At 39.8% G+C, this 19,139-nt stretch overlaps 1 protein-coding gene across 1 annotated transcript in view; it reads right to left on the bottom strand.

Moving 5' to 3' along the window:
* Positions 1 to 8,383: 8,383 nt before the first annotated feature.
* Positions 8,384 to 19,139, bottom strand: part of VSTM4 (V-set and transmembrane domain containing 4) — a gene marked incomplete at its 5' end in the record, with an annotated part of 32,379 nt that continues 21,623 nt past the window's right edge. Inside the window, one exon of the mRNA XM_010084253.1 lies at positions 8,384 to 8,594. Coding sequence (XP_010082555.1) covers positions 8,469 to 8,594 — 126 coding nt within the window. The remainder of the gene's footprint in view (positions 8,595 to 19,139) is intronic.

Here is a 19,139-nt window from a genome sequence, read left to right as displayed (position 1 = left end):
CAAGATAAATGTGGAACAGTACAACCTTTATGTGTCTTTAAAATTCAGTTTAATCTAATCAAGGACCATAAACCCTAAAATGCCTTAATCACACTTACTTTGTTATTGCACAGAACATCTTGCTTCCTTTTTCAACAACAGAAGTCTTGTAAATGTTACAGTGAGCATTAAATAGTGTCTGATTTCTGTAGCTTTCTGTTGGCTAATAAACACTAGTGAAGCAATATTTGCAGAGCTACCTGCGCACTGCAGGGCCTTTGCATCCTCATAAAAAAAAAATAATAATAATTTGTTCAAACCTTTTTTGAGAAATCCATGCGAACCAGTCTTTAACTTCCACAGCAAAGTTTCCCTGTGATTCTCACCATGTGCTACTGTTCCTAAATCTTTTTCATACAGGGGTCTTAAAGCTTGTTACAAGAGAGTATTGTTAAGAAAACCATCTCATTCCTGATCGCTTATGGCTGTCACAAGGGAAGTTACCTGAGAGTCATATGAGCTAACATAATTTGCAGGAATATACTCCCTTCTGCATGCAAATACAGCCTGCTGTGCTCGTCTCTCATCTTTTGGGAGGGAAATCCCAAGGAAGTTGAAGAAGAACCCCAGAAAAGCTCTGGACCTGATCCCAGCTCTCTTATCTAATCCTGCTTGGTACTAAGCACCTCTGAGCCAGGTAGCTGGAGTGATTTGTTTGCTTATGGTCACACACATCACTTAAGGATCAGACTAGTTGTTGCATTATCAGTGTCACTCTTCAGACGTGTGCATAGCAATTACTGTCATTGAAGTCAGCCAGGCTGATAGGGAGGTGTAAGAGGGAAAAAGGTTGGTGGAGGAATGCCAACCTTCGCTGTGCTTTTTGCCGTACAGACAGGTTGTCATTAGGCTCCTAGAAATTTGCTGCATGAAGTTTTTTAAAAGGCAACCCTCTCATTCCCTGCAGTGGAGTTAAAATATCTTACGGAGACCTGGTATCTAGAACCAGGCAGCTTTCAGCAGTATATTGGAATCTTGGCAACCATGAGTGATATTTTCCGTAATGAGTACTGAGCAAATGTAGGCCTTGTGATGGGGACAGCTAAACCTGTGTTCAGTGATCGCTCAATGTGTTTCATATTCAAGTATTGCAACCCTATGCATGTGGAGGGGTTTTGGTGTAGGGCAGTCACCGAGGGAGCAACGCTAAGCGTGCTGGGTGGGTGGCTGGAGCTGACCATGTCAGGCGGGTCCTGTGGTGGCAAGAACATCATCAGATCTTACCAATGGGGGAGAAGCTGTCTCTGTGTGGGTGACTGCAACAGCAGCATGGGAACTTTCCCTCTTTCAGGCCAGAAATTGTCTCATTATTCAGTTTGGGCAGGAGGTTCTGAGGACTTGGCTTCTCCCTTGTATATCTGTTTCCTGTCCAGGAGGAACAATGAAGAGTCATGCTCCCATAGCTACTCCAGTTTTGGTGGGATGCTCAGCTCCCATGGAAAGACCACAGGGGTTCAGCCACTGGAATGAAAGTGAGAGTGCTCTTTGGCCACTCCTGTACTTAGTTCATTCCCCACTGTCTCCTGGCTGCAGCAGTCTCCAGTGGAGAGGTGGTAACAAGTTCAATCTCCTCTTCCAATGTCTGTCTTTATATTCCCTTATTTTACTGACACTGCTGGACTCACCAAAATAAAATGCAGTCAAGGTGTAGTCCTTTAAGTTCCCATCTTTGACTGTCACAGTTGCAGAGCACCTGATCTGGTAAGCAAGCAAAAGGCATATCTTTATTGTGACAGCAGGACAATGCACGTGGTAAATAAGGGATTCCAGTACTGTCACTGAAATAACCAGAGTTGCCTCCAGACTATGAGGAAATTTGGTTGGGAATGGGAAATCCTGATTTGCTCCTAAACCTTTGTCTGCCTGGCAGGCTGGCTTCTGCCTTTAACCTGGCATTTGTTGACTTTGGTTGTATAAGGACTCAGTTGCCACCTTGCTGGGTGTAGCGGCCTGTGGGGTTCATGGTGGGCATCTGAAGCTCTGGGCAGCTCTTGGCTCTTCAGAGCCCAGTTATGAGCTGAATATATACTCTGTATTTGGGCTGTATATTTCCAGACCCTTCCCTGTGGCAGTGCTGGGACTGTGATAAGTGGGAGGAGGGCCACTAGAAATCTACTCAAGCAGGTCTAATTGTACCAAATAGAACGGCTCAGTAGAGTGGAAAATAGTCCTCATATATCTACCCGAAGAAGATAATGACCTTTTAAATAACAGAAGCAATTTTATTTCAATCCCCCAATTACTCTGAACTCTCAAATGTCAAAGCGCCAAGCACTTTCAAAATAACTTAATTTAGACATTTATAGCACTTAGACACTGCTAGTTTCTTATCTAACCTAATTATGGGTTGTACAGGAAATTGCAAAGCATCCCAATTAATGTTATTTTTTATAGTGATACATAGGAGTGGCCTTTGTCATTTGCTGTCGTCATGTGCACAGTGATTTACTAATTTTAGCTTCTGAGTTAGTTCCCTGGCAAGACAGAGCTCTTCTATCCTCTGGTTGCTCGTTGAGAGCAAGCAAGGAGGAAGCAGAGGTAGAAGTGAAGGTAGCTATGTTTGCCTGAGGGATTTGAAGGGCACCCGTTCTAGTGAGAGCAGAGTGTCATTGCAAGGCAGGACCATTTAAGGCGTAGAGGTGCCATATAGAATAACAGCGGCTGGCTGTCAATCTAGTTGATCCCTCTCCGATCTGAGTACACAGGCTGGTATTCTCCACTTGTCTCCCACAGGACTAGTGCAGGGGAGTAAGATGTGTAAAGCTGCTTAACTGGCTGCCTGAAAAATCCGTTCACAGGCGGTGCTGAGTAGTTTCCCTTCTAGATCCTGTGCTCATCAGGCAGAACCAGAGGTGGAGGAAGGTCTGTAGCACCACTGAGCAGTATCCAGTGACTCCTTGTTCGCTTTTATGGTAAGGGGAGGACACACGTCCACTTACCATGTCTGAAAGTGATAACTATTGCCCATCCCCATGTGTTTTTTGCCCCGTATATTTTATGTGACATCCTGGTTCTGTGCTGTGCTCCCCCTCGCCCAGTGGCAGGAGAGAGCTATTAGCAGTCATAGAAGTTCCTGCAGGCCTCCTCTTTCTTGAGGGTAATCCAAAATGATCAATGGCTAGTTTCTCAAAAGATGTGGAGCTGTGGATAGCTACGTTCTGTAGCTGCTGTTAACTGTGCCCAAGACCATGCCAGCCCAGAACAGGAAGGCAGAAGCCCCCAAAGGTGATCTTGTCTTGTGCAGCTCTACATATAGAGCGCTGACGCACCATTGGGTTCTCATTCGCTTCCTTATGGTAAAATATTGCTGCAGACAAGACAGACAGGATTTTAACACAGCTAAACAACTCAAATCCAAGAGGGGAAGTTTGAGTTCGACTCAACAGATTGTGTTCAAGAGGGGCACAGGAAGCAGGCATATAGGGAGGTAAGAACTCCCTTTCCCGAAAGTTTTTCCCTAGCCAGGACCAGAACCCAGGTGATCTTGCCTGGGGGCTCTGTGCACACAACCTCCTGATTTTCCCTGGTGTGAGACACAGGATCCTGAGTCCCAGGTCCTGTACAGCAGGGCGAAATGCTGTTGCAGTGACTAGCTGTGTTATGTACTAAAATGAAAACCTGAGCAGGTCTCATCTGGAGGTTTCAAAAGGGCTGCCAGAACATTCCTGACTGGGGTGGTGAAAGACTGAAAAGCCTCTTGTGGGTTTTGTGAACAACCTGGCAACGCTGCTGAGAAACGAGAGACTTAACACAATATGGTGCCACAACAGGTAGGATTCTTGCCCTGCCTGTTCCTATGCACTCAGTAGAGTACATTCGTGTTCCAGCATTTCCACTCAGAGGCTAAATGCTGAAACAACCTGCTGTGAAGTTTGCTGAAAGAGCTGGGGCAGCCAGGGAGAGGGGTTGTTTGAGATCCACGTGTCGGAGCTATGGTGTGTTTTGTGCAGGTGTTTCAGCATGCATTTACCTCTGTGGGCTGTGCTCAGAATGGGATCTGGGACGCCAGCTCAGAAACCAACCTAACCATTTCCTGAATTTACAGGGTTGTTTTCTCTGGAATAAATTTGTTAATTTTTTCAAGAGAAGCAGTGTTGGGAATCATGTGTTCTTTAGAAGAGGAAAGCCTGACAAAATTGAGGTTATTAATTCTCTTTTCAACCTTCCTTTCAATAATCTTCAAATATTGAGAAGGCTGTTAAGAGGAAAGGGAGATGTTCTGTGTGTCCAATGGGGAAAAGGCAAGAAGATACAGCCTATGTGATAGGAAACATTTTGAATTGTTAGGGCTGTGGAAATAGATGGTGACCAGAGTATGGAACCTTATCACTCTTAAGTTTCTAAAAAGATGTTAGACCAACCTCTACCAGGTTAAGTCTGGCTGAGTTGGTCCAACTTTGAGATGAAGTGATAGACTATCTGACATCTCAAAATCTCTTCCATCTCCATTTTATCTTTTTTTTTTTTTTTTCTGAGAGGAATAACATAAACTTGGAGTCTTTATTGACATGCAGTCTTTTGATCTACCCTGCCTCCCAACCAAGGTGGTAAAATGGAGTCAAACCAGGTGGTGGAACAAAGCAAACCAAATGAGTATATTTCAGATTAGTGCAGGAAACTCAGAAGAGCAATTGTTACGCAGTGGAATTAATTAATTTTATAGTTCACCCTGTCAGGTTAGACTGAAGCCAGAAAAGGTCTTTGCACCTTGATGTCACTCAACAGAGGTATTTTGGAGAAGCCCTCAAAAAACAGAATTTAACCTACAAATCAAACATCAAACGAGACCTCATCTGGTCTGAGTCCTGCTATGCCAGCAGAACCTGGCCAAATCCTGGCTAAGGACACAAGTTTCTTGAACTTCTTAATGAAGAGAACCCCACAATTATGTTATGGTTATTCTAAAACAAATAATTTGCTTGTAATTACAGAGATAATGACACTCTGACCACACCTACCAATTAGAAAGTTGTAATAAAGAGTAATAAAACACCTTTTCCTTGGGATGCATAATCAACCCCCACACAGCCTGTGACACTAATATGATTTACTCCTATTTGCTGATGGAGGATTCTAGTAATAAAATTTAATGTGGAGGAACAAGGTGCATTTAACCAAAGCTGTAAACATCTCTAATTGTATTTAAAGCTATAGAGAGCAGTACATTAACATTTAACAATCCGACACTAAATTGGTGTGAAGCTAATAAGGCTGTATTTGTTAGAATTTTAGCACTAGGCCATGTTTTACCAATGACAACAGGAGGAGTAACCGAAATACTGTGACTCAGCAGACTCCAACTGCTGCTTAATAAGGTATTAACAGTCTTCGTGGGAGCTCCTCTCATGAAAGAACAGTGGAGCACATTCAGCTCTGCTGCTATTCTGCTGAAGCCAGAGGGAGTTAGGCCAGAGATTAATTCATCCTTGCAGTTCCTGTGAGAAGGAGCTAAATCCAATTTATTCTGTATTTATCCCACTAAAGCACAGTGAAATTTTCTTCTCCGTAGTCTTTCAAGTGAGTTGCTTTGACACTTAAAGATGTACAATTAGTTGCAAGATAAAGGATGATGTTTATCTTTCTCCAATTATATGATCTGACATTATTAAATCTGGGTGGACACTGCATAAGAAAAGGCACAGGAAGTGTCTGCTCAGGAAGACGGGTGGTCTCCGAAGTAGTTATTTCTGGCCTCCTTTCACTCAGTTGGTCTGTTGCCTTTCAAGATGCTGCTGTCATCTGAAGTCATTCACAAATGGAAAACATTTTAAAATCATGGAATTTTCTGCAGAATTAAAAAGTCAATTCCCACTTATTGGGTTTGTCTACATGCTGAATACGAGATAAGCATATATCCTCAAATCATTCTCTAACAAGCAATAAATCCTACACAGACTGAGTGAATTTATCTCACCAAAAAAGATTATTTATTTAGCTGCATTAACTATTATTTTGGGGAATTAGATACCAAACGTAAACAAGAACATACAAAATATTAATACACAAAGAATGGTATTCATTAAAATACTGGGCATAAACATACAGTAGAGGATTTTTCTGAACAATGGGCACAATGGCCAGTTGCATGTAAAAGGAATGTTTACGTACCAAACTTCAGAAAGATTTCACAACTAAGTGGTCAACTCATTAATGCGTTAGGGTTTTATTTTTAATTCCAAATGAATCACTAATAAGTTCTATACTTTCTCAGGCCTTCGTTACAGCTGTCTGCATAAGAGATTTCCTCTCTGAATAGTCAGGAAAACTCTGGCTGTTCCATAATTGATCCCTGAATGTTTGATCACCCTTTAGCACCAATTTCTTTTTGGTCAATGACTTGATTGCTGTTGTCATTGAAAGTCCATCACCTGATCATAGAACAAGGAAAGACAGCATGCCCTTTTGGTGGGTGATTAAACTCCTGGGATAATGAAAAGGTGAAACATTTTCTTGACAGCTCACAAATGAAGACACTAAAAATGCTAGTAATTACTAGCAAACGTATTGATAAAAGCTGGCCTTAGTTCAGCAAGAACTGTTTTGATGAGGGACTAGAGTTGGAATTAGTACTGTACAATAGCGGCCAGCCTGACAAGCTTTTCTGAAGTTCTTTTTTATACAAGAGATTTTTATCTAACATGGAAGTGGGTGACTGCATTCTACATTCACACATCCGAGCTATACAGTAACAGATTATGTATGCTATCTAATCTCTACCCCTGTTCAAAAAAGTTAAAAAGCAGTTCCAACTCACTTATTCTGTGACACACTCCAAAAGGCAGTGATGTGCTCTCTCCCTCCCTTGCATGTCCCCATTCCTGCATTGTCACCCCTGCCCTCCTTTCCTGTGCTCCTGTGCAGTAACAGGAATAAGGGCATGAGTATTCCTGCGATGGTTCCCAGCTGTGGTCTGAGCCCTGGTGAGAAGTTGCTGTATCTCTAAAAAGGCATGACCTGTAAAGGAGGAAGCAACTTGGATCACCTTAGTTAGGATTTCAAAACACAAGACCTGAAAGTGGTACTCCAAAATCCACACTAAATACTGCTGAATAAGCGACCTGTCAAGTGGCTCCCTCCCTCCCAGACCTGAGAGGACCTGGAACATGTATGAGATCTCCAGGGCCTGATGGTGAGCTAAAGAGTCCATGCTTTTACATGTCCATTGACTCTGTGGTTTCTCAAGGGCTAAAGCTTCCCAAGGGCTGAAAGATGTTGGGTACCCATCTCTCTATGAGTTTGGTGGAATTTAGGTGTTGGAGATTCAGGAGCTTGAAAACATCAGTCCAGCTATCCTTCGTGACTGAAATGCCCAGGATGCTACAGAATAGCCCATTGTCCATGAACGTGTACCAAAGGAAAAAGAAGAATCCCTTCTCTGAGAGGAAGAGAGGTGAAACAAGAGTGTTTTGTGCTCTCACATTAGGCTCATTTCCCTGTCTCCTGAGCCCTGGTCTTTCCAAAGAAATAACTCCAAAGTAAGTAAGCAGGGCGTTAATGCAGTCTGCTCTATACTAAAGGAGTAACTGCATGATTTTTTTCCCTCTAAATCAGCAGCTCAGTAACGTAGGCCACAGGAGGAAACTTTTGCAGGTTTGGGAGCAGCAATCTAGATCAAGGCCAAAAGCAGTGTCCCAGTTCTGCTGAAGTCTTTTACTTGCTGTCAAATTTTTCCTATTCCCGATCAGAATGAAAAAAATATCAAATCCTGGAAAATGTTTCCAAGCTATAAATATTGTTCCTCAAATCACTGGGTTTTAACTATGAATATTCGCTCTGGATTATTTTGGAATGTTTTATTTCAAGCACTAAAGAAGACCTTTACTGAAAGTAACATGAGTTTTAAAATACAATGACATTTAGAAAGGGAATTTCAAAATATAGAAACAATTTTTTTTATAACTATTTCTGGAGAGGGGGACAAAAAAGCAGAAAAAGTAATTTTAGCTTTTCTTTTGTGGTAGGAAGAAGTCTCAGCTTTACTGAATTAATATTTTTCTGATGGGAAAAACAGCAATTTGACAAATTTCCTGGTCAGTGGTCTTTTTCTTCAGAAGCAGGCTGATATGCATGGATCCTGCCACTAGTCCATGTGAGGCTTGCTCAGATGTTGATGTTTGCAGCTGGACTTATCAAATTAGCATCAAAGATGGAATAACGTTTAGTATTGTAAATGCCCCAGGTAGAACGTCAGTCCATTTAAAACAGGGGGGGCTGAACACTACGAAAGGTTTCTCTCAGATGTCAGTTGTAGACAAGCTGCTTTTTCTATGATTACTTTCAACTGCATTTTGTTTAAAAGTCTCATAGAAAAATAGAAGTGCATGAAGGGAAATAACAAAATAAGGACATTTGTACAATTTTTATAAATAAACAGCACAGCAAGAATTAAATAGAACACAGATAAAGGACATTTATACAGGCATGAACTATTACAGCTTGTTCTCCTCAAAGAGTATCTGTGCATAGACTGTTGTACTGGGAATGCCTTTGGCTTCCTTAATTGGCTTCATAAGTTCAAGTTCAGCATATGTTAAATTCTCCTCTGCGATTTTCGGCTAGGAAACAGAACCAACAAATTACAGTTATAATGTCATTACCACTGAATGTAAAAGACACCTTAAATATTTTATAGAATGGGCTATATTTCTTCTCTCATGCTAATTCTACTGTGCTATTAATGAGTATAGTCTGCACTAGAGTTAGTTTATAGAAAATTAAATAAAAATAAATATAAGAAACAGGAAATAGGGGGATTTGCAGCTTCATTTCCAATTTCTCCTTGTCCCTTAAACACTGGACATTTTAATTTGACAATTCAAATACTGCAAATCTGAAAGATGTGTGTTAGCAAAATGTTCAGCTCTTTAATCCTAAATTTCCCAATTTAGTCTTAGTTATTGCAGATTTCACAATTTGAAATATATATGCCAGATTTGCTTCCCAGCTGTAAAATTTGGACTAGTTACATCTCTAATCACAGCCACTCAAAGTACCTCTCATTATGTTTCTTAACAGAATCAAAAAGCTGTTAAAAGTATGCAGAAGGCAGCAAAAAGGGACAGAACTGAGTGCTGTCGCTCCAATGGGTTTTCACCACTTTTCTCATGCTATGGATCAGTTCAGAGTTTAGAACAAAGGCCATAAACACCAAAGCTGTCTGATGTATTACACTGGTTGAGTTTAAGACTTAAAGCTATAAAACGTACCTAAAAAAGACATTATCAATAAAATTTTCTGAACAAATTTAATGTGGGTGACAGAACTCCCTACTGCTATTGAGGATTTCATCCAGACTCAGAGTGGTAGCTTAGACGAGGAAAGTCTTGTCTTTTGTTCTTTTGTGTGTGTTGGCTCATCGAGTAGGTTGTTCATATCAAATTCACCTCAAAAAACATAGCAACAAACACAAGAGTGGCTGTGGAATTGTACATGAGGCCCTAGTATATGAAATGCATTTCAGTTCATCTGTAGCAGATTAACGTCTGTGCTCCCTGGAATTTGTTCTCATATCTCTTTGAGTACTATGTTCTACATGAATACAACTGGTGTCCTCAAGTTTAAGCCTAAAAAAGACAAACCAAACCAAACCAAAACAAAAACATTTCAGCTGTGCAAATTGTTGCAGTCATAAGACTATAGCTTATAGAAAAGGTCTTTTCATGCAGTACTTAAATGTTGTAATGAATAAATTGACAATATTTTCCTATGCTAAGAGTTTTCTTTATGTTTTATTTACTGCTATTCATTTCCTTCTGGTTTAATATAAGTGATTCCTGTTTCCTTGAAATGTGTTTGAGTAATTACTATATTGTCTTCTGGCTAGAAAGATAAACATCTAATATCCTCTGAAATCAATCCCTGTGCTCCCCTGCTTCCTGTCTTTTGCACTGCTCTGGAATCCTCTCATTTTGCCCTGACAGTTGCTCACACTCTGTATTTCAGATTGTTTCCCTCTACGTGGATCAGTTTACACTTTTCCAGCATTAATTTAATCTTATTTCTCCTCTGCAGATCTGATTCTGAAATACTTTGTGCAGCTGTTGCTGCTGCAGGTGGTGTCATTGAAGTCAGTTGGTCTGTACATGTGAGTGAAGGCTGTTTGCAGGGCTAACAGCAGGACTGTTATCTTTGCATTTGATTATTCACACCATCTTCTCTCCCTCCCTCTTCTTCTCATATGGGTAGTTCTATTTGATGTCAGCTTCTGGTCCTCATTCATTATCAAATGTTCCACTGTTGACTACACAGATTTCTTGCTTTCATTGAATTCTCTGGTGTAATGATATAAAAGGACTTACTGTGGATCCCAGTCGGACTTTGTATGTAACAGAAATAAAATCACATTTTCTTTGTTCATGTATTGGGACTCAACTAAAGCACAATGTTTAGAAAGACATCTGTCCTATCCTGGCTTTGGCTTAAAGAGTTAGAAAAAACTCTTGCTTAATTGCTCTGATATTTAACTAAGTTTTGTATTCCCCCCTTCTTTCTAACCTGAGAATGTTGGCCTCAGGTTCTAGGCATTTAAGTTCGTTTTGCCTTTTTTGATACGTTAAAGATTCCTTTTGAGATTTCAAAACTATATGTGCCCATCTGTTCAGTAGGTAGTACAGAGGCTAAATCCCGGAGCTAAGTTGAGGGTGGGTATCACAGTTAACACCAGCAAATGTTGATTTTATTCTCAGTGTATGATAGGACATCTAGTCTCTATTTGAAGATATTGAGAGTCTTGCTGCCAGCTTCAGTGGATGTCAGCTTAGACCACTAAATGCAGAATAATACACTGCATGTGAAAAGCCGCCTAAAAATGAATCTGATAAAACTTTACAAACATAGTGTTGGTCACTGCCAGGGTAAAACTCCACATTTCCTAAGACGGACCCAGTGCATCTTTTGAGTGGAAATATTCTCATTGTTCCACAGAAATCAGTTGTTCAGGGCAAGCAAAATCTCTACATGTTTTCCCTTTTGCTGTTTAATTGTATTTCATATTATGTTTCCATTTAGAAAATGCCGCATGTCCTAGAATAGCCAACCCAATGCCCAACTCATGTAAATTTTAGAACTAAGATTTATGAAATCATATTGTCCAGGTGTTTTATTATATTATCTCCAAATTGCATTGTTTTCCAGTGTAGATTATCTCTTTATTCTTACTTTATTCTATTATGTTTGGATATGAAAAATAACACTAGATTCCCCAAAACAGGTCATTGGGCAGTAGTGGCTGATGTGTTGCTTTCATACATTTTTATGATGTTCCTATAGTAAACATAATTTAATAAAGCCAAAACACACTAAATAAATAATTGCATCTAGAAAAGCAATAAAACCAAATAAAATTAGTACTTTCATAAGTGGAAAAGGTACTTCAATTACTGCTACAAGCAACAGCACACCATAAAATGTGTAGAATAATTTCCCTTATGCATATTTCTAGTATGTAATAATTTGATTGAAAATATGAGGAAACACACAGGAGGTTCAAAACTGTGAAGGGTATACAGTTTTCAGTAAAGGATGTGTAATAACAGTGCATGGAAGCCAGGGCTACTTTAAAGTACCTATGATAGCCAGGGTTTTTTTCCATACACTCTTCTGTACTTCATTTATCAACCATACGTTTAATTTAATCTTGCTGGTTTGTTTGTCCAAAACCAATTTTTTCTGAAGAGGCAGGGAAAGAAAACTAATTCTACAATTTTGCCTCTCATTTGGATTGGATAGCATTTTGGCAGTGTAAACCTGGAATCCTGCCATCACCTCCTTTTTTGAACAATAGCATGACTTCTATAACTATAGGCGGGACTGATACTAGAGCGGAAGAGGAAGAGACAAGGAATAACTGGCCATTCACCTCTGTCTTTCCGCCCTGGCTCTTCACTTAGGATGTCATTGGGATTTCTATGGCTACAGCATCCTTTCCTGAAAAATTATATTATTGTTCTAAAATAATATTGAATTTATTTCTTCAAATAGAATTCTGTTCCAAAGTAACATTTCCAGATACAGTCTTTGTCTTATATGTCTATTTTCTCATCTTGGGATCGCACACTTTGCAGAAATATAAATTAGGAAGAGTCACCATTATCCAGTGTATCTTCTGGCAAATGTAAAATGATTCCTCTCACAGATTTCTTTCTTTTTAATTTTAGCTTATTGCAGTCACAGGTCTTCCCACTTCACTTAGAGGAACAATTTTCTTAATCAACAATCTGTAAAGTCTATCATGTGAATATTTAAAAGAAACTACAGTATGTGTATATGGAGTTATGTTTTTATTGGGTTTGCCTAGTATATAAATGTGCTGGAAATGACCTAGAAAGTTTGGATTTTTAATGAAAATTACTCAGTTATGTCATAATTACCAGGAATGTTAATTATGCTCTTTCTAGGCTTAGCTAGTTTCTTTCTCAGCAGCCACAAGGTTGTTTACTGTGAGCACTGTCAGACTGAAAGTTCTTGAAGCTTTAACTAAGACCACTTTTATCCAAATTTGTAATTAATTATGAAGAAAACAAGCAAATAATAACCTCATAAATTCAACTTGTCTGGAAGAACAACTGATGCCAACTTGCACTTACAAATTGCTGCAATCTCACTGTTTCATGACCACACCAGTTATCATGAAGATGACAAAATGACTGTGAATTTCTAATTTAAAAAAATAATCTTTCCCTTGATTCTAGTTTACTATCAAAAATAGGCAGAAAAGGGCTCGTTTCCCAGTTCACTTCAATCTTAAATATTTTAGTGACTATTGCTGCAGACATCTTCCTTGGAATTCAGTGTCTATATGATTATGTGTGGTTGAGTTTTTGTTTCGGAAATGATGTGGAATGACTTTAGCATGGGACCAGGGTAATAAAATTATGTTTACAGAACAAACTGAAGTTTCACCTCTGTGTTTTCTGGATTTAACAAACCTATGTCCCATGTTCCAGTCAGAGCTTTGTAATATTTTTAGTAACTCTGATTTCCTGCAGAAACACTTGAAAATGAAACCCCACCCTTACTCGCATGCCTTGTGCTTTGGGTTGAATGGATTAGGTCAGGAAGGATAAAACCTTGCCAATTATGCATATGTTTGCTAGACTGATTGCCAATACATGGCAAACTGCCACCTATGGACTGGCCACACTGCGCTGTTGGGTGCACATTGCAGTGCTGCGACGTGCTACAGGAAAATCAAACTGGAAAGGTACAGAGTCAGGAGGTGGTGGTGAGGCTTGTTTGGTCCAGTCTCTAGGAACTGCAGTTCTCTCCAGGTTGCTCCACAGCACAAAGCAAGCAGCCCTGCCCCAGTGCCATGAAGTAGCTCGCTCTTAGCAAGCACATGCTGGAACCACCTTTTTTTTTTTTCTCTCCCTTTGTCTTTCAAAGGACAGACTCAGATCTTTGGCCTTTTCCCTTTCATATTTGAGAAATATCCTGTTTTGTATTCACACTCAGTAAAGAGCTCCACAGGAAAAATGTGGATACTGTCCAGATGGCACAGCTCAGGAGCATCCTGTGTCACCACCTGAGCACGCTCAGTCAGAAAGTGTCCAGGCAGCACTCTCCAGGGCAACTGGATGGGCTTTGGCCACAGGGACAGATTGTTGCTTCTCTCTGCATGAATGCCCAGATGAGAGGCAACTTCATATTGTGTGCAAACTAAGGAAAAAGGGGCTAGCCCTTCTTTTCCTCTGTGTATCTCCTTCTCGTAAGCATATCTTTTTTCGAAGCTGTGAGAAGGGACAGCGTATGGCTGCCACCTTGGCCGTTGCTGGAGGGTGAGCTATGGAGGTGAAGTCAAGAGTGTGCTGAAGAAAAGATTCAGCATGTCTGGGGGACAGGCTGCAACTCCCTTGTCTGGGCCACCAGGACAAGGAGAGACAGCACATGCTAGCAGTGGGTTTGGCAGGATTGTGCAAAGTTAATAGTGAGAAAACTCACTGTAGCTTCACAGAGAAAAGAATTAGCCTTTGACAGTCCTATTTTTTGATATAAACTGTAAAACCACACTCGCTAGAATGTGTAATCTTTCTTGTGTTCAAATAATTAGTGCTCCTCAGGGACATAGATATACTTTATATTCAAACCCATACGAACTTCAGTGGGATGGTTCCCTCAACAAGGTAGTAACTTAACTCAGGAGTCAGAAAGAGATGTTTTTTCTCTCTCTTTAGAGCTTTGGGTGTTTAGCAATGTCAGTGTCTTGGTTGCAGGCAGAAAGCCAGAGATTCCCCTGGAAGAGCAGAGCTTGAAAAATTCTGCAGACCTTCACATAAAAGTGAAGCTAGATCTGCAAGATGAGTTATCTGCTAGAAATGCAACTACTGGCCCATAAGAGTCCTGAAATATCAAGGGAGCTTTTGTCTTCTCAGTGCCAAAGCTGAGAAATATGATGTTGGAAAATATTGGGAGTAGGAAGTATGACTTTTAGTGGTACTATCAGTTAAAAAGGACAGGTTCTTTGCACTAAGATGCCTGTTTTTTAATCCTTAGAGTAAAAAAAAAATATTTCCCAGACTCCCTGGAAACAATATCTAAAACAATTTGTGAAGCCACTTTCAGCACTGCATCTGAATTTTGCTGTTGAATCCTACAGAAGTTATGGTAAAGTCAGGGACAAAGATTATTTACTAAGTCCCATTGAATGTTTTTATTTTAAAGAAACAGAATCACACAAATCTAGGACAGAAAGTGACTCTAAGGGGTGAGACGGTCCATCTTTATTCTTTAGCAGAATTAAATATACCTGGCAGAGGTTTGTCCAGCCTGTTCAAAGAGCTTTTGAGGAAGAGTGTCTGCACGTCTGCTAATGCTTTATTCCTTTTGCAGTTGCAGAGTTATTCCTAGATTCTAAACCAAACCAATATTTCTGGAAATCAGGCTGATTTCTTCTTATCCTTCAAAAAGGCCTCAGGAAGTAATTAAAGGTTTTCAGTTTTCTGGTGACACTTTCATTACTCCAAATGTGTCATCGCACAAAAATCACTTGCTGTGGGATTTTGTAAATATACAAGTCTCGGTGCAATTCCAGCAAGAGATTTTTATGTATTTATACAAACTGTTCCTTCTTGGGGGTAAAGATAACTTGTGATCTGAATGGGAAAGCAGTTTTGAGTATGTTGTGTTCTGAGTGTCAGCCCGAATGTGTAAATGACATTCATGTTCCTATGGACATCTCACATCCTAAGGAGAAACTGAAAAAAATTTAAAAAAAAAAAAGGATTATTCATCTTGCAGAGAGAAAAATTATGTCGACTGGATGGAAATATTCAAGAATCACAGGGAGTCAAGGAAAAAAATGTTCACCACTTCTTTGTATATCATATGTTCAATGCTACTTGAAGTCTGTGGAGATCAATAATGTCTTAAGAAATTGGAAACTTAAATCATCACCCATTGTTACACATTGTAGAGGAAACAACTCTTCTAACAGAGGGTGGCTTAGGTTTTAATTTAAAATCGCCCAGGACAAAGGAAGACCTGATTGTTCCCAGACCCAGAATCCACAAATTACTGAACAGATGTATTTCACTTCCTTTTTCTTTTTCAAGAAAAGGGACAATAGTACCTGCAGTTTAGGACTAATGAAGAATTCTATTAGTTCTGCAAGACACTGACTAGCCTAGCTTCCTGGCTAGCTTGATGCATGTGGTATAAGACAGGTTTGAATGATGTAGTGCTTAATTGTAAGATTAAAAAGAAGACAGGGAAAAAATCAACTCCACCCCTCAAGTATGATCCTGTGATGTGTAAATTTGCTCCCAGGTTGCTGTGAAGCTGAAGCTGCAGGACAGCAGAATGGAACACAGCTTAGAAGGCACAAATTTACCAGCAATCAAAACCCAAAAGCAGCTCTTCACATTTCACACTTCTGATGTGGTAATCAGACTGCAGATAATTCACTCTCACATCTAGACCCCTTTCCCAAGAGGACTCCAAAGTTCTGATGTACAGTGGATCTGCATGGTTTGTTGTGCAATGGGAAATGCACTCCTGAAACCTGGAAGTCAAAAGGATTTTTCAGGTGAAGGAAATGTAAGGTTCAGGGCAGCTTTAGGAGCACCTGCCTTCATTGCTTGATTCAGGAGTATACACTGATGTAGAACATTGAGCTAAATGTGTAATGCTGAAAGCTTGATTTTGCTGAGTACATGCAGATGATGAGACCAAGTCACAGCCCTTTCAGTTCCACAGGTCTCAAACCTATGTCAAGTTCCTGCTCAAAAAAACACCCTTCTGCATTGTGGACATGGCAGGAGCTGGGAAGCTGTCCTTTGAATAAATACTTGTAAATTCCAGACTTTCAGACATGTTACTCATTACAGAGTAAGCACTTTCAGTGCAGCGACTGTCCTGACCTGCACTGGCTGGCACTCAGCACATTGTCAGCACTTAGCCTAAAATGATAAGTAAGGATGGGATTTTCAAAACTGCAGAAAGAAACCTGAGCCATTTCTGTTACATCTGTAAAAACCTGGGATTCTAGATCTCTAAGCTGGCTTTGCAAATCTCAGCATAAAATATATAAGTGATGCCTGAAACAGGCAGACAAACAGGAAGAATGAGTGCAAAAGATTGCGCTTTCACTCAAAGTTAAAAAAAATTACTTCTAGAAGTTTTCCTCAGTCTTAGATAACCATAAGCCCTTCCTGCTTCTGATGTAGCTTTACATCATCATCATCAAAAGAAAATCTCAGCAATCGTGGTGCCGGGCCACAGGTGATCCAATCCATGCTGAGATAAACAATGCTGTCTATGCTGCATGAGCTGAAGGTAGAAGGATGCTTCTCTTAAATAGTTCAGCTATGGTCACTGAAAGCACTACGCTTCAGAAGTCACACGGGACCAATATGTACTCTGTAGTGGGGAACAAGAGAAGCCAGATACACTCCAGTAAAGACGGAATTAAAGAGGTTAGTCAGTGTAGGAACAGCAGAAGCCAACTCTTACATACTGTGTGCTTTACATGTACCATGTGTTTGAAGAACTAAGCCCAAGGGAATAATTTGTAATACAGGATATATTTACCTGATTTCAAAGTGGGATGATTATATGACTCAGCAGAGGCCACATAAGCCAGCAGCAGAATGAGGAAGATTCCCTTTAGCCTGTCTTATCTGTGCAGGTATTCCTCCCCTTAAAATTTGGTGTGAAAATGATTAAGTCAACAAAAATTTTGCATAAGTAAAGATCACAGGATTTGTTTAACCTGAAGTCTCATGTCCTTTCCATTGGCGCCAGTGAATCACACAAGAGCCCCTAAGCTTGGTGGTGCAAACCTTCATGAGAAGACACTGAAACCTTTTCATTTAGATAATATTCTACAACTGACACTCTTGGGCTATGACAACTAATCTCTAGGAGGCAATGAAAGGCTTACCAGAAAATTTGGTTGAGGAAGTGTAAGATTTATCTCTACCAACTCAAAGGGCTAAGTACTTAAGGCTATAGCAGAATGGCCCTTAGAGAGCAGAATTTGTGGCCCCCTAGAATTTTCTTCTTCTTAATGACTCTCTGTGCCGCTTGCATGCTATAAAAACCATCCCTTTTTGTATTTCAGCATCTCTGTTTCCTTTGATCTGTACACATTTCTCATTGATGCTAATAGAGAATGACACTGATGGGGAATATTTTTGCAACAAGGGGAGCATAGAATTGTTATTCCGGCTAAAGCAAAAGCAATATGACTTAAGCAGGGTTTTTCAAAGGCTTTACTCAAGGCTGTGCAATTGAACATGATATTAGGCTTTGTCTTTTTTTTTTTTTTTTTAATTTCATTGAGATTGTGTCCATATTTTATCCAGGTTATTGTATTCTCATAAAATTACACTGCAACCCACTCTAGCACGTTAACAAGAAAAGAAATTCTCTAGCTTATTATAAACATCTTTCAAGAAACCAGAAGCACATGTCCTCTGGAAATAATTTTGCTGGTATTTAGGTTATTACAAAAAATTTCCCAGAACACTGGAATTATTTTGTAATGTTCTCTTATACTCTAGCTTATTTGTTTAGGTTTTCTAGAGTATTCTCCTGGTACCCCGGTGTGGTACCTTCATTGGGTTCCACCAGGAAGCTGCAGAAGAAGTCCAGAAACTCAGCAATTTGCACCTGTCTTTGCAGTAGCAATTACATAGTAACTGTGTGCCATCAGTGAAAAAAGACCTAGTGTAGACACTAGCTGTACAATAATTACAGTTGGAAAGAAAAAATTCTTTCATCCTGCAGAGATTTGGCAGGATGACAATACCATTTTTTTTCCCCCAAAGCAGACTGCAAATTTAAAATCTGAAAATTTTTGAGAATTAAAAAAATGGAGAGACAAGTATGCTGCAAATCAATAAAATGTTTTATATAGATGAATTTGGTATGTCTTTTTCTCTGTAATTATTATCATTTCGTGTCTTTGTTGAAACTTCTTTCATTTCAATTACTTTAAGCTCCTCACTGAAAAATCATTTAAAAGCAGAAAAATTTGATTTTTTTTTTTTTCTGAGAATACTAAAACATACGGGTGTAAACAACCATGTTGTAAAGGGAGGAAAGAGGAACAGAAATGGGTAACAGCTCTGGGGTGCGTCCCGCTCAGCTTCTGAATGTGCCTTATAGACTGACTTAGGTTTCATTTACTTTGCCCTTTAAAGTATTGCTAGGTGAGTTTGGGTCATGAAAATCCTTTGGATGGTATTTGTTGGATTACCTTTATACTTAAAACTAACTCACGTCCATAGATTGTGTGTTTTCTGCAGGCTGCAATGTCTCTGGTTGCACTCTGAGGTGAAAGATGAAAAGGAACAGAGCAGAGCCAGACTCAAGTCCAACACCAAGGCATTAAAACCAAGTCTGCTGGCTGCACACAGTCATACTAGGGAAAACAAAGCTGATTCCATTGTTTGAAAAGGCTTTATTCCTGCTCACCTCCAAAGAGTTTGAACCTTGACTGGGATTGTGTAGCAGGAAGAGAAGAGCAAACAGCTATTTGTGGCCCACCTCCTTGGATTTATTCTAGAAAGAAAAAGCATCTGGAAACAGATTTACCTCAAATTCAGCATGTGTTGACGTGCTTTATTGACCTGTAGGAAGAGTCTGAGCGCTTTAACTCA

The sequence above is a fragment of the Pterocles gutturalis genome, unplaced genomic scaffold (assembly GCF_000699245.1).
Source record: "Pterocles gutturalis isolate BGI_N339 unplaced genomic scaffold, ASM69924v1 scaffold33055, whole genome shotgun sequence".
NCBI classification, from domain to species: Eukaryota; Metazoa; Chordata; class Aves; order Pterocliformes; family Pteroclidae; genus Pterocles; species Pterocles gutturalis.
This window is presented reverse-complemented; position numbering and strand designations above follow the sequence as displayed.